The 14,388-nt window shown below is 32.1% G+C and overlaps 1 protein-coding gene across 3 annotated transcripts in view; it reads left to right on the top strand.

The window, feature by feature from the left end:
- The window catches only part of LOC111682451 (transcription factor stalky), a 280,671-nt gene extending 267,739 nt beyond the window's left edge, over nucleotides 1-12,932 (top strand). For all 3 annotated transcript variants that reach the window (XM_046945662.1, XM_046945656.1, XM_046945665.1), the window contains one exon: nucleotides 12,640-12,932. In XM_046945662.1, the coding sequence (XP_046801618.1) occupies nucleotides 12,640-12,879 (240 nt within the window). In that variant the 3' untranslated portion in view covers nucleotides 12,880-12,932. The remainder of the gene's footprint in view (nucleotides 1-12,639) is intronic.
- The last annotated feature ends 1,456 nt before the right edge of the window (nucleotides 12,933-14,388 follow it).

Below are 14,388 nucleotides of genomic sequence, written 5' to 3'. Positions count from 1 at the left end.
ACACTTTACAGTTAAAGCACTGTTGTACGACTCGCCTGCCGGTCTTCAAAATATGATTAACTACTTACACACCTACTGCAACTTATGGCATTTGAAAGTAAACATGGCCAAAACCAAAATTTTAATATTTCGTAATGGTACAAGGATCTCCAATAATTTAATGTGGACTTATTGTGTAAATGTAATCGAAATCGTAAACTCGTATAAGTATCTCGGTATGGACCTGTGTTGCAATTTGTCATTTCGGAAACATCTGGAACAGAAATTATTAACATCAAAATTGGCAATCACATCTTATTTGTCAAATATGTTAACCATCCCAAAATTGCAATTAAAAATAAACTTAAAATCTTTAGTTCTACTTCTCCTTCAATTATGTTGTACGGGGCCCAAATTTGGGGGTACAAAAAGTATGATGTTATCGAAAAACGTTTACTTTATAAAAAAGATCTTGTATTTGCCTAGCAACACAACAAACTACAAGATCCTTCTAGAAACTAGTCTTAATTCGTTATTTGTCGATACCTTAAAACTCCATTCCAATTATATTAATAAAATTTTAAACATGCCAGATAACAGACTGCCTAATAAAATTGCAAAACTTATAATTGACAATCGAACATATTGGGCAGATGAGTGGTCAAACCTGTGTCTTAAAATAAACTTTTCACCAACCAATGTGTCAACGCCTATAAGCTCATATTATAAAACAATTTTACCTCTAGTAATACATATGAAAATGTAAATTCTGTCGCTGATGCACGACCTATACTCGCACTTAAATTATTTTTTGTTGGATATTTTTTCCTAGAACTTGTCATCTCACACTACAAGCCTTCTTGTAGAAGTGGCCTTTTGGATATAAATGCTAGATCTTTTAGGCGTAATACTATAGGCATCTGCTACCTGAATGCTACGGAGAATACCTTTCACTTCATTGGTCACTGTCCTACTTTCAACGGATTTAGATTAAAATATTTTAATAAAAGTAAATTAAATATATCTGAGATAATAAGTATTCTCAACGGTATTTCCTTTAACCGTAACAATCTTGTTAATTATTTGAATGAATTTGAATAGTGTGAATATATTTTACTTCCTCATAAAATGAATCCTTAATTATTATTGCCAATCTGGCTAAAAACCTATTAGTTAAGCCATATATAAAGAATTATTATTTCTTATGATTAAGTTTTTGTAATCATTACATCATCTATTAAATAAATAAAATAATAAATAATAATTACACTTTTTTTTAACCCAAAGACAAAGCCTAGCTCATAAATATGTATAATATAAGTGTATCCCGATGAAAGTTCGCACAACTAGGTTTTATACAAGCCTTGATGACCTTGCCGAATTTTGAAATGATCGGACTTCATTTGACCCTAGCCCCCTTAAAACCCCCCTTCAGAAAGTTCATTATCCGCAATTTAATTATTAACATTGTTATTGCAATGAAATTTTGTTCAGACAAATATTATATAAATACAAATCTATCCTGCCCATTTCATAGGGATCGGTCTACATTTGCTCATAGCCTCTTTAGTTAATTTTTCTTCAAAAGATTGCTTAAATAAATTGGATTCAAGGTAATATTCAAGATAAATACTTTATTATGAAAATTAAATCAAAAATAAATAATATTCATAATATGGTGTAGGGTATCATATGGTCGGCCACAGACAACTATACTTTCTTACCTGTTATTATACCTCTAGTGGTTTGTGCTGACGTTTGACTCATAAAAATATTTGTCCAATACCCACCTTAGAATCATGTTCTTTTTCGATGTCTGTCAGTCTGGTTGGCTTTATATGAAAACCTAGTAAACTATGTTTAAGATAATTTGATGAAATTTTCCACTATTGAAAATAATTAAAATAGGTCCTTTTTTCATCTATTCAAATTAAGACAAAATTCAACGTTAGTAAGTACTTCATTAAAAAATACGACATATGCATTTATACATATTTTAAAACGGGTGTAGGATATGATTTATGGGTACGGTGACATAACAGGAGAAAATAAAATAAACTAACCATTATTTTTTAAATCAGGCTATTTTGAACCATTAAAACTTCAATTTAAACATTGATTATTTTTAAACAATCTACAAGCCTTTACTTAAAAATATTTGAAATTTATTTTTATTTTTCAATTTGTTAAATTATGTTTGAATTTTTTATTGGAAATTTCTTTATGATTTTTATATTAAAATCGATGAAATGTGCTAGCCATTTTAAATAATGGATGTTAACTATGTTTGCTGATGTTTTCCTGTTTTAGACTTAGTTTTCCAACATTTCAATTTATATTTTTAGCCCTTTTAAATAATGGATATTAACTATGTTTGCTGATGTTTTCCTGTTTCAGATTTAGTTTTCCAACATTTCAATTTTTATTTTTTATTATACAAAATTCGCTAATATTGGATTACTATTCAGTTACTATGTAAAAAGAATAGTAAATAGCGGACTTTTATGCAATTATTTCATAAATATCGTTGAAAAAAGTAAAAATTCAAAAAATTTCAGTCTGTACAAGTTCGTACATTTTGGGAAAAAAGTCATAGATGTAACTATTTATAATGACTTCTTGAAGTCCCTATTTATAATGAATTCTTGGAGACCCTATTTATAATGACTTTGAAGTCCCTATCTGTAATTTGTAAGCGAGCGTGGTAAGTACTTCTTTAATTCCCTATTTGTAAGCGAGCCTCCTGTTTATTTGAAAAAAAAGAGTTTTGAACCTGGTTGGAGATTTGTGGAATTAGTTTACCTCTGGGCCGATAGATTAAACAAAATAAATGTTTATTTATTTTGATTTTTCATAGGTATCAAACCCCAATGAACAATTTAGGGTGAAAAGAAAGAAAATAGAAAATAAAAAGAAACAAGAGTTAGAGGTTTGGAAAAAGAAATTTATTGGGTGCGGTAATGAATATACCTTTTCTCTACGGCTGCCAAAAGAAGAAGAAAGCCCAAAAAATGGCTAGAAAGGAAAGAACATGGTAGACATTTTCGGGAAAGTTGTTTACTAGTCTTGACGTTTTGCTTGATTTCATGCTTGAACAAATATATGATGAAAAAAGGGGGAAACTTATGCACATCACTGTTGTTTATGCAAAAGTCGATGTTACGACATTTGGCATTAACATTCCGCCCGCCTTGCAGGATATATGCAATAAAAAAATCGAACAAGAAATATTTTGGCTATGTCCACGATGTTATTTCTGAAATAAAAATGATAAATTAATTAGACATTAAAATTTTAAATTACTTGATATAGTTACATTTATGGAATTCATTTTAATGCTTATTTTAATTATAAATTCATTGCAAATTAATTCAAGTAATGTTTATAATAAATGGGATTGGCTACGTTTTGTAATTAGCTGTATTTTGTAAAAGGGCATTTTTTTTAAAAGGAAAAACAAGTTATAGGCTACATGGACCATATATGGCCCAGCCAAAGATCGTACTCTGTGCTGTAGGAAAACCAACTCTAGGGAAAACACCTTGGCATATCACTTTGGGATGTAAGTCAAATCCAATTACAATATCTATCGATTCAGATTCGTAAAACTTGGAGTCTGTGGAGACGTGCGATCCAGAGTCCAACAAACATCTCGCATGCGAAGAAGTAGATCCAACTTTAGCAAGCACGGTAGGAAGAAGAATAACAGTGTTTTGTCTTAAAATGTTTGTCAGAGAATTTGACGAATTCTGCTTTGGAGATTTTACTTTTGATTTGGATGCAGGAGATTTACGTGATCTCGAAGAAGTGGAAGGTTCTAAATCTGCAGACCGTGATCGAGAATATCTGTCCTGGTTAGGAAGAAGATCTGAAGCCAGTCGAGTTTTAACATGATGAAGAGTATGGTTGAACTTGTGGCAGTGCTTACATTCATGTTTAGTGAAACATGTACCGTGCGAATGGTCATGTGCCAAACAATTGGTGGAATATTTGTTATCCCGAACGGCGCGAATACGATCAGCGATATTCATTTCTAAGAATTTGCTGCATGTGCGAAGTGAATGTGGCCGTTTGCATAGGCGGCAAGGAAAGGAATTGTACCTCTTAGGTAATCCTATAGAAGATCAACGAGATTTGGATTTCGAGGATGTTTTGGGCATGATGAGCTAAAAAAAAGAATTGGAGGATAAACAAAAGGTTCGTAAGTTTGACTTTAAGATTCGTTAGGGAGCATTACAAGTTTGACAATTGGTCTAGTGATTAAACCACGTTGTGTCAGTACATCTGCCACTCTAACTCGGTTATCCTAGCCGGAATATAATTTGACGACTCGACCAAGTCGCCAAGCATTCTCATCCTTAATCACTACCATGGCGCCTGTCTGAAGATTGATTTCGGGTCATTTCCATTTAACTCTTTTATTCAAATCCTTTAAGTATTCGTTTTTCCAACGGACGCAAAAGATTTGATGTGTAAGCTTTAGTCTTTGCCATCGGTTGGTAATAGCAATAGATGAGTCGTTCTCTTGAGGATCGACCGGAGCTAAAATTGGATTACCTATTAGAAAATGTCCTGGGGTTAGAGCGCAAATATCGGTTGGATCGGTTGAAATAAGAGAAATCGATCTGAAATTCAGACACGATTCAATTCTGGAAAGTAGAGTGAAAAATTCCTCGAATTTATACTTATAGTTTCCTGCAACATTCCGGAAGTGGGCTGTGAAGCTTTTTACTCCAACCTCCCACAATCCGCCCATATGCGGAGAACCTGCCGAAATAAAATGCCAAGAAATATTCTGATGAGCATAATTGGATAAGATACGTTGCTGTGAAGTTTGGATAAATTCTTTGGCCAATACTTTCAATGCTCCTACAAAGTTTTTCCCATTATCAGAATGGAGATGAAGTGGACAACCTAGGCGGGAAACAAAACGATTAAAAGCTGCTAGAAATGCCGGTATGGATAAGTCGGAAGTCGCTTCTAAGCGAATCGCTTTCGTGGAAAAACATACGAAAAAGCAAACGTATCCCTTAGATACGGCAGGATCGACCGGAATAGCTTTTGACGTCGAATGGGTAAAGTCAAGGCCTGTGTGTGTAAAAGGACGACTAAGTTCGGTTCTATCGCAAGGCAATGCCGCCATTAGTTGTTTTTGGCATCTTTTCTTATATATAATAGTGACCTTGATTAAGTTCTTTGACTTTGGAATCCAATATTGAGACCTCAGCAGACGAAGGACGAATTGATTGCCTCCATGCAAACTTACTTCCTGGACAAAGTTGACAAGAAGCCTAGAAAACTGACAGTTGTACGGGATGATAATAGGATGCTTTTCATTATAGGTTAGTCCAGGAGAGGACACTAATCGGCCACAGGAACGAATTGTTCCTTCTGCATCCAAAAAGGGATTTAGATTCAGAATACTACTGGATTTTGGAAGGTCTTGTCTAGCAACTAGAGCTTTGTACTCATTGGGAAACCATGCATTTGACAAATGGAGATAAGCTTATCTCGTATGAAATTAATTTCCGAGCTTGTAAGTGTTCCAGTCTCATTAATGAAATTTGAACGGTATCGAGAAAGAGTTCGGTAGAAAAACCTGTAAGTATATGCCAATACACGTAATGCTCTATGAATGGAAGAAACCCGTTCTAACAGATCCTCAAAGTTTGCAAAATAGGAAAAATGGACTTTCAGGGGCTTTATTTCTTGATATGTTTCGGGTATTCTAGACAAGTCAGACTGAGGCCATTGACTTTCGACAGCCTTAAGCCAACAGGAACCGAACCACCATAAATCATTTCATACTAGATCTTCTGGATAAACGCCTCGGCTAGCCAGATCTGCTGGATTCATTTCCGAATTTACGTGGTTCCATTTTGGGTAATCAATTATTTGCCTAATTTTCAATACCCTGTTCGCAACGAAGGTTAACCAGTTGCTGGGTGGTTTTGCTTGCCACGACAATACTATAGTCGAGTCTGTCCAGCAGAAAACGGAATAGTTTTTGACATCCAGCGCTGAAACCATGTTCTCTATCATTTCTGCTAGAAGGGCTGCTCCACAAAGTTCTAATCGTGGGATAGATACTGTCTTTATTGGAGCTACCTTAGTTTTGGACGAAATTAGGTGTGTCGAGACAGAGTTAGCGTTAACTATTCGAACATATATCGCCGCTGTGTATGCCTGAATCAGTGGAATTGTATTTCGGAATTTGGGCAATAATCGATCCAACAAGGAATACGAATGGTATTGATAATAGGATAGCTGGACTGGAATATTTTCCATTGACGAAGGGCGCCAGGATTGTTACGGAATAATATTCTTTGATATGGCGTATGTTTACGATTTACCCAAATCTGCCTGTATATTTTCTGAATGTCAGCATTGAACACATATTTGAAAAAAACGCCAGAACAGTTAAGTCGATTTGTAAAACCGACCCTATGTGAAGCAAAGAATTTAAACTTTGGCCGTTGGATGATGGTACCACGCGAACTTTGGTAGTCACACTATCTGGTTTGATAACCGCATGATGGGGAAGATAATAAACATTTGGACTGTTCGAAAAGCGTGAAATTTGCTTATCTAAGGAAATTTCACAGAAGTATGAAACAATAGTGGTGGGACTTGAATTGGATGAATGGTTGATAGGACCCGTAAGAATCCAACCGAATATGGTTTCTTGGGCCAGAAGTGATTCGTTATGCTTGATTCCCGAACAAACAATAGATGGGAAAATGTCACCACCAATCAATAAGTCAATTTTCGAACTAGAGTTGAATTTAGGATCAGACAGCTGGATTTGAGGAAAATTCGAAAATCTTGAGTATGCAATGGTCTGTGATGGAAGATTACTCTCTATTGAGTTGAGAACCCAATACAAAGAAACATTGATATTGGACTTTAGCAGAAACTGTTTCGTTTAACCCAGAAATTTGTGCCTTAATGCACTGAGAAGGAAGTTTGAGACGATGGAAAACCCGCTCAGATATGAAAGTTCCCTCAGATCCGGAATCTATTAAAGCACGAACCATACCCATATGAAAGATATTCGCCCAAGCTGTTCCCAACAATACTCCTTTAGTATTTGAAGCAAAACAAGTTTGAAAGCTAACCGAACCAGAACTACGAGTTGAACCAGGATTCACAGTCGAATTTTGACTTGAATTCGGGACTGATGGAGAAGACTAAGGAATATCAACGTCTTTATGAAGAAGGGTGTTGTGTCTCTTCTTGCACTTGAAACAGTTAAGTTTGCTAATACAATTCCGTACACAATGAGTTTTAGAAAAGCAATCCAAACACAAACCTTCTTTTTTAATCTCATCTAGTCGTAGTTGTTGGTCCATTTTTAGGAATTTAGGACATTTTCGAATAGTGTGAGTTTCTTTTGGGCATAACTGACATTTAAAACCAGTTACTTTTGCCTGAAAGCTATAAACCCTTTGTCTTGAATTTGAATTTATACTAGATTTAGATTTCGTACCATTTCCTTTTGAATACGAATTTCGAATTTCGGAGACCGACTCTAATGTTCTATGACGATTCGTAAGAAATTCGTCCAGATCAGACCATTTTTATCTCGTAACCCCTGTTCCCATAATGTTAACGTGCTTTCTGGTAGCCTATTTGTGCATATAAATACAAAAATTGGATCCCATCAATATTATAAACTGTTAAAATAGAGATATAGGAGTTTATATCTCTCTGTAATTGCTTTAATGATCGACCTGTTTCCTAATTGTTTGAAGGTTGAAAAGGGTTTTTTAACTGAAACCCTGATTGGTTAGAGGAAATTTTCGTAAAATTTCCTTTGCCTCTCCTTTTGTTTTTTTGGGATAAGAAAAACAATTTTTCCACATTGCTGGCTTTTGAGTTGGAAACGACTGCCATGAAAATGTCCCGAAAAGTTGGCCATAAAGCATAATCGCCACCAAAAGTTTCGATTTCGACTGCAGGTAAATAGAGACCATATGACACGGATTTATTCGAGTTTTAAGACACATTATCATGAGATGTACTAGGAAGGTCTGAAACCACAACTGCGGGATTAGATGTCGATGCGGATCGAAGCGTGTCTGATATTTTAGACAATTGCGTCAAACAATTGCCGTATGTTGTGTGAGTACTTTTGTATTTTGATTTGAACGATTCAACAGAACGAAATAATAATATAAGGACAAAATCAAATGCTTTAGATAAAAATTAATTGATAATTCTGACAAAGTTAATAGTTTGCTATTTGTTTCACAAAATATAAACGAGAACGGAATGAAAAAAATTTATGTGAGCAAGTCTATTGTTTCCCACAAACCAATCAGATATTATTGGAAAGCCATAAGGATCAGTGTTGCAGAGCAACTACACCTTTGATAATATTTATTGCAAGAAAATAAGTTCAGTAATATATACTTATATAGGTAATATGGTTTATTTTTGCCTTATTTTAAAGTTTAATTACAAAATGAATTAAATCCAACCGGTATTTGAAATAAACACACAAACTTTTTCAAAAATAACTTGAGCTTCGTTGGTTTAACATTGGGCTGAGATAGAATACTCTTTACTCGAATTGTAAAAATTAATAAATTATATTGCAACCTGGTTTTGTGGCTTCAAACTAATTTACTTAAATGTGCAATTATACAATGATCGAGAGATAAGTATTCTACTTATTTTGTGTTATCACAGCACCTCGGCAACACTTGATAAGGTATAACAGAAATACCCTTGAGTTTTCAATGAGCAGACAATGCGATTCTAAGTGCAAGAGATTCAGAAAATCATAGAATTAGGTTCCAAAAGTTGAACAATTACAAATTAATATTATTTGTTACTCAGTGTAATCTTGTAACCACTTTGTTTGTTCAAATATTTTTTCATTATAGCATAATAATAAATATTAAGGAAATTTTGTTTTGGTTTTATCTTTCTCCTATTTTACTATTTTTGTTATAAATGTGATGGAAAACGTTTTAATGATGTGTAGGCAAAATGGTCTTTGTTGATTAAAATCAAGAATCAACTCCTAGTTACTAATCTCAAGATTCAATGAAAGAGATTTAAAATGATAAAATGTTGTTACTTATGTTATCTATTACATGACGTTTTCTAAAGTGTGAGCAGCAAAGAGTGCCGAACAGTTAAAGAGGTTGATATGTATTAATAAATGAAATGAGATATATGTGGATGATAAGAGAATGATAACGGTGAGACAAGAGAAAATTAAAGTCGTGTTCAGTATAAAATGGTATAAAGAAAAAAATTATAAGAATATGATAGATTAAAATATTAAAAAAGAGGTTAACAAACAGAAAAGGAAAATAAAATCGAGCACACATGGATTTGCATTTTTGTTTGCTGAAAAAAGGAACATAAGTCGGTGGGGAGGAAGGTAAGGGGAAATGGATAAAAACCCGTACCCGGAGAATAGGGTACTTTCAAAGCCAAAATAAATTTCTAATTTTATTCAAAGATTTCAATTTTAACTTACATAAATGACGCCTGGTAGTGTTAGATGAAATTCTCGTTTTTTAATATGTTAAGTAAATTTCTCCAATCTTTCCCTGGTAGTACTTTATTATACCCTTCACCTTCGTGAGAAGGGTATATATAAGTATGTCATTCCGTTTGTAATTTCTATAATATAATTTTCCGACCCTATAAAGTATATATATTCTGGATCCTTATAGATAGCGGAGTCGATTAAGCCATGTCCGTCTGTCTGTCTGTCCGTCCGTCTTTCTGTCTGTCCGTCTGTCTGTCTGTTGAAATCAGTTTTTAGAGGACCCCAGATATCGGCGAGATCCGAATCTTCAATAATTCTATTAGACATGCTTTCGAGAAGATCGCTATTTAAAATCAGCAAAATCGGTCGGTAAATAACGGAGTTATGAGCAAAAATCCGAGACAACCTCTGAAAATTTCATCAAAAAATTATTATAAAAGCAACAATAACACTGTATATAGAAAAAGATGTACACGTGTGTGTGTAGATGTATTTGGTTTTATTCAGCTGTGTATTTTTTTTGTATGATTGGAATCCAAACATACAAAGTATACACAGCAAAAAAATATGATTTGCATTTTTTTTTTAAATAAAATAATTTTCCCTTTTGCTTTGCAAATATATTTTTTAATAAATAGAAAAAAGTATTTAAAACGTTTTCAATTGTATGAGAGTAGATTGTGAGTTATTGTACAATAATTTTATATGCGAATAATGTAAGTTTGAAATTTAAAACTAACACAAATTTTTTCCAAGTGCTTTTTAAAACAATTTTTTTACGATAAACAAAAACAAAATCTACGTCTCGTCAATGTTTACCAGCAATGAATCAGAGGTCGAAGTCGACCGGATTCGAGCCGGAGCATAGCCGCCGCCGAACTATATTTAGTTGCTTAAGCCGCCGCCGAAACATTCGGCTTAAATCGACTCAAATTTTTTTAATGTTTTTATTAACTAGACTGTAAGATCAATTATGTTTTAAATACACTATGGTGAAGGGTATATAAGATTCGGCACAGCCGAATATAGCACTCTTACTTGTTTTTCTTTCAAATCTTTTTCTCCCTTAATTCGTTGGACTGGCTAGATGTTTATCTCACTTGCAAATTGTTTTTTTTTTAATAATTTCAATTAATTTTTTTTTAAATTTTATGATGGCTACACGAGGTAGCATAGTATTAAAAAATTTAAAAAACCAAAAAGAACAGTTCTTTTGAACTGGTTTGAATGCACTTTCACTACTAAAGTAATTAAACAGCAAATGACAGAACGTACCACAGTTATGTAGATATGTATGTATGTATGTATGTATGTATGTATGTATGTATGTATGTATGTATGTACGTATGTATGTATGTATGTATGTATGTATGTATGTATGTATGTATGTATGTATGTATGTATGTATATATATGTATGTATGTATGTGTGTATGTATGTATGTATGTATGTATGTATGTATGTATGTATGTATGTATGTATGTATGTATGTATGTATGTATGTATGTATGACAGCGACCACACACAATCCAATATTGAATTCCCAGAGAGCTTCTTGTAATTTCCAATCCGGTTCGATTGGACCAATGTTTATTTGAAAAAAAAGAGTTAGGAACCTGGTTGGAGATTTGTGGAATTAGTTTACCTCTGGGCCAATAGATTAAACAAAATAAATGTTTCTTTATTTTGTTTTCTCATAAGTATCAAACCCCAATGAACAATTTAGGGTGAAAAGAAAGAAATAAGAAAATAAAAAGAAACAAGGTTTAGAGGTTTGGATAAAGAAATTTATTGGGTGCGGCTGCCAAAAGAACAAGAAAGCCCAAAAAATGGCTAGAAAGGAAACAACATGGTAGACATTTTCGGCCAAGTTGTTCACTAGTCTTGACGTTTTGCTTGAGCTCATGCTTCAACCATATAGTAGTACATATAGGCGAAACTGAAGGGGTTTTCAAAGAAAAAATTTTATTCTCTTCACACAGACGAGCTCTGAGAGAATAAAACAAACTTCTGAGAACTAAACGCACTCACTAAACATCAAATTTTCTTCGCAAAATTGCGAGGATATTACCACTTATTAGTTTTTCTTATCACTTAAACTTAATGTTTATTATTTTTTTCAACACTTTTCATTTATTTAAAACCCCAAAAATAATTTATATTTTTCAAACAAAAAAAATATTTTTTATTCTTTGACATTTTATTTTAATTAAAATTGAAAAATGAAAAGCTGTACATTTTAGTATTGAAAATTAAAAAAGGATTTTACATACTTTTTTAAATTCAAAAAAAAAAAAAAAAAATAACAAGAAGACGTGTTTATAATATGTTTTGAGATAAAATATCTTTTCGAAAAAATAAATAACTAATATTTTCATTCACTGCCATATAAAATTTCATTAATAACACACAAAGAATAACGCCCAAAAATACATTTTTTATTTAGTACCTTTTGAACAACTGTGTTTATTTTTGTGCTTCTACTAATACATTCTCACCAATTAGGTCTTTGACAGGGGACTTAGGTCCTTGACAATTAGTTTCGCCTATATACTACTATATGGCTTCAACATATATGTGATGAAAAAAGGGGGGAACTTATGCAAAAGTCGATGTTACGACTTTTGACATCACCGTGTTAAAATAATGACTTAAAATTCTAATGAAGAAGTAGTAAAAAGCGTTTTTTAGCCTTTTTACTCATTACTTTTCAATGTAAGTTTTTCCTGGGTTGCTTATAACTCATGGAAAACCGCCCTATTATCATGTATGTTTATCATGTAGATCATAAGTGATAATATCATATGATAATTTATAAATGTGAGAACATTTAACAGTGTTGGGTAAATGTTAATAAGTGTAAAGAAATTACCAATTGTAAACTAATGTACTTATTAAAAATATTGATACATTTTATAATGTACATATAAAAATTATATTTTATTAAGATAAAATATTTCAGGTATTGCAAACTAGTTATTATAAAAAATAAAAAAATTAGCGCTTTTTTCTAGCATTTTTCCTCGTGTCGCTACTTGATTAATTTAACTTCACCTTTTTTATTCCTTCATGTAACTAGTCTTTAAAATATATATTATTTGTATATGATGTAGTTATATAAATCATTTCGTTTTTTATTTTCTTTCTAGCCAAAAATATGTGCTTTTCAAACTGGATCTCAAAAAGATATGTCGTGTTCAAATTGCGGAACTTTGAAAACAACAATATGGAGGAGAAGCAATCGTGGCGAAATCGTTTGTAATGCATGTGGCTTGTACTTCAAATTACATGGTGTAAATAGACCACACTCCATGAGAAGAGATACAATTCATAAAAGACGCCGGCGTCCAAGGGATTCTGAAAAACTAGAAAGAAAACATGAGTTTTAATATTATAAATGTATATGTACAATAAAGCAATGTTTAAATTATTTCTAATATTATACAACGAATTTTAAATTATGCATAGTTAAAAAGAATTATTAAACACAACTTAATTTCTATTCCTATTTAAAATCAATAAAATCGATCCATAAATGCCGGAGATATGAATAAAAATCCGAGACAACCACTGGAAATTTTGCACTCATACATGTTTTAATATCGGAACGTCCAATTTTCTTATTTGTTTTAAAAATAATTCAATTATATACAAACATTTGAGACGCAAATTAGATCTCGCTGGTTATAATAAATACCGGAGATATGAATAAAAATCCGGGACAACCACTGGAAATTTTGGACTCATACCTGTTTTAATATCGGAACGTCCAATTTTCTTATTTGTTTTTAAAATAATTCAAATGTTTGTATATATTTGAGACGCATATTAGATCTCCCTGGTTATAATATACTGTTGACAAATTAGAAATATCAGTCATAAATAATCCTTATATAAACCCAAACATCTGCACTAAACTATGAAGATCGGTTCATATTTGTTGCAATTCAATAAACCAGATGCAAAAATGCTTATTACCTTTTGGGGCGATTATAATTATAATAAATGTATGTGAATCATGCATTAATTTTACAAAAGTAGAAGAACTTATTTTAGAGCTACGAAATTTCGCACATTGTTTAGTTGGAGCACGAACTTTGGTAAACCGAAAGAAAAAAATTTGAAAATAAATCTGGCATTTCTAAACGCCTGGTACGATCGTAATGAAATTTAAATTGAACATAGCCAATGAGTATTCATGTTCAAGTTTTAAAAATGTACCACACAAATACTCCAAATGCGGGTTTATAAGAGCTCAAATTAGTGCACAAAAGGCTTGCCATTTTTTTCTTCCCATCCGATTTAATAGATTTACATATTTTTGGTATAGATCTTTAAAATATATGGCATAATTTTACCGAATGTGCTCGAATTTTTAGCTTTATTTTGTTTTTAATTAAAAAACTTTTAAAATTTCCTTATTTTTTGCATACAAGTTAAAACAACTTTAAAGTTTTTTTTTTAGTTTTTAATAAACTTTAAGAACTAAATAAGCTTTTAAAAAGATTTTATAAAATATTTCAGAAAGACGAATAAAAAAAATTTTAAATTTTACAAATTTACACAAATAATAATTTTATATTTTTAATAAAAAACATTAATTGACTAATTTCAAAAAAATGGGCACATTTAATGGAATGATAGTAGCTTTGGGTGTATGAATATGAATGTTAATGTTAAAATATCAAAAACTATTGGTATAAACGTATCGGTTATTAATATTCAGTTTCTCAATTAGTTTTTTATTTGATGTAAATAGTAAACATCTGCATGAGTGTACTTGCTCTTAAATATCAAAAAACAAACACATTATTGTGAAAAAATAAAGAATCATGTGCAGGATTTGTCGGTTCGAACAAATGAATTATACTCTCACAGAACTTTACACAACTTGAGAG

The sequence above is a fragment of the Lucilia cuprina genome, chromosome 2 (genome assembly GCF_022045245.1).
Source record: "Lucilia cuprina isolate Lc7/37 chromosome 2, ASM2204524v1, whole genome shotgun sequence".
NCBI lineage: Eukaryota > Metazoa > Arthropoda > Insecta > Diptera > Calliphoridae > Lucilia > Lucilia cuprina.
The sequence above is the reverse complement of the archived record's forward strand: the minus strand, read 5'-3'. Positions and strand labels throughout refer to the sequence as shown.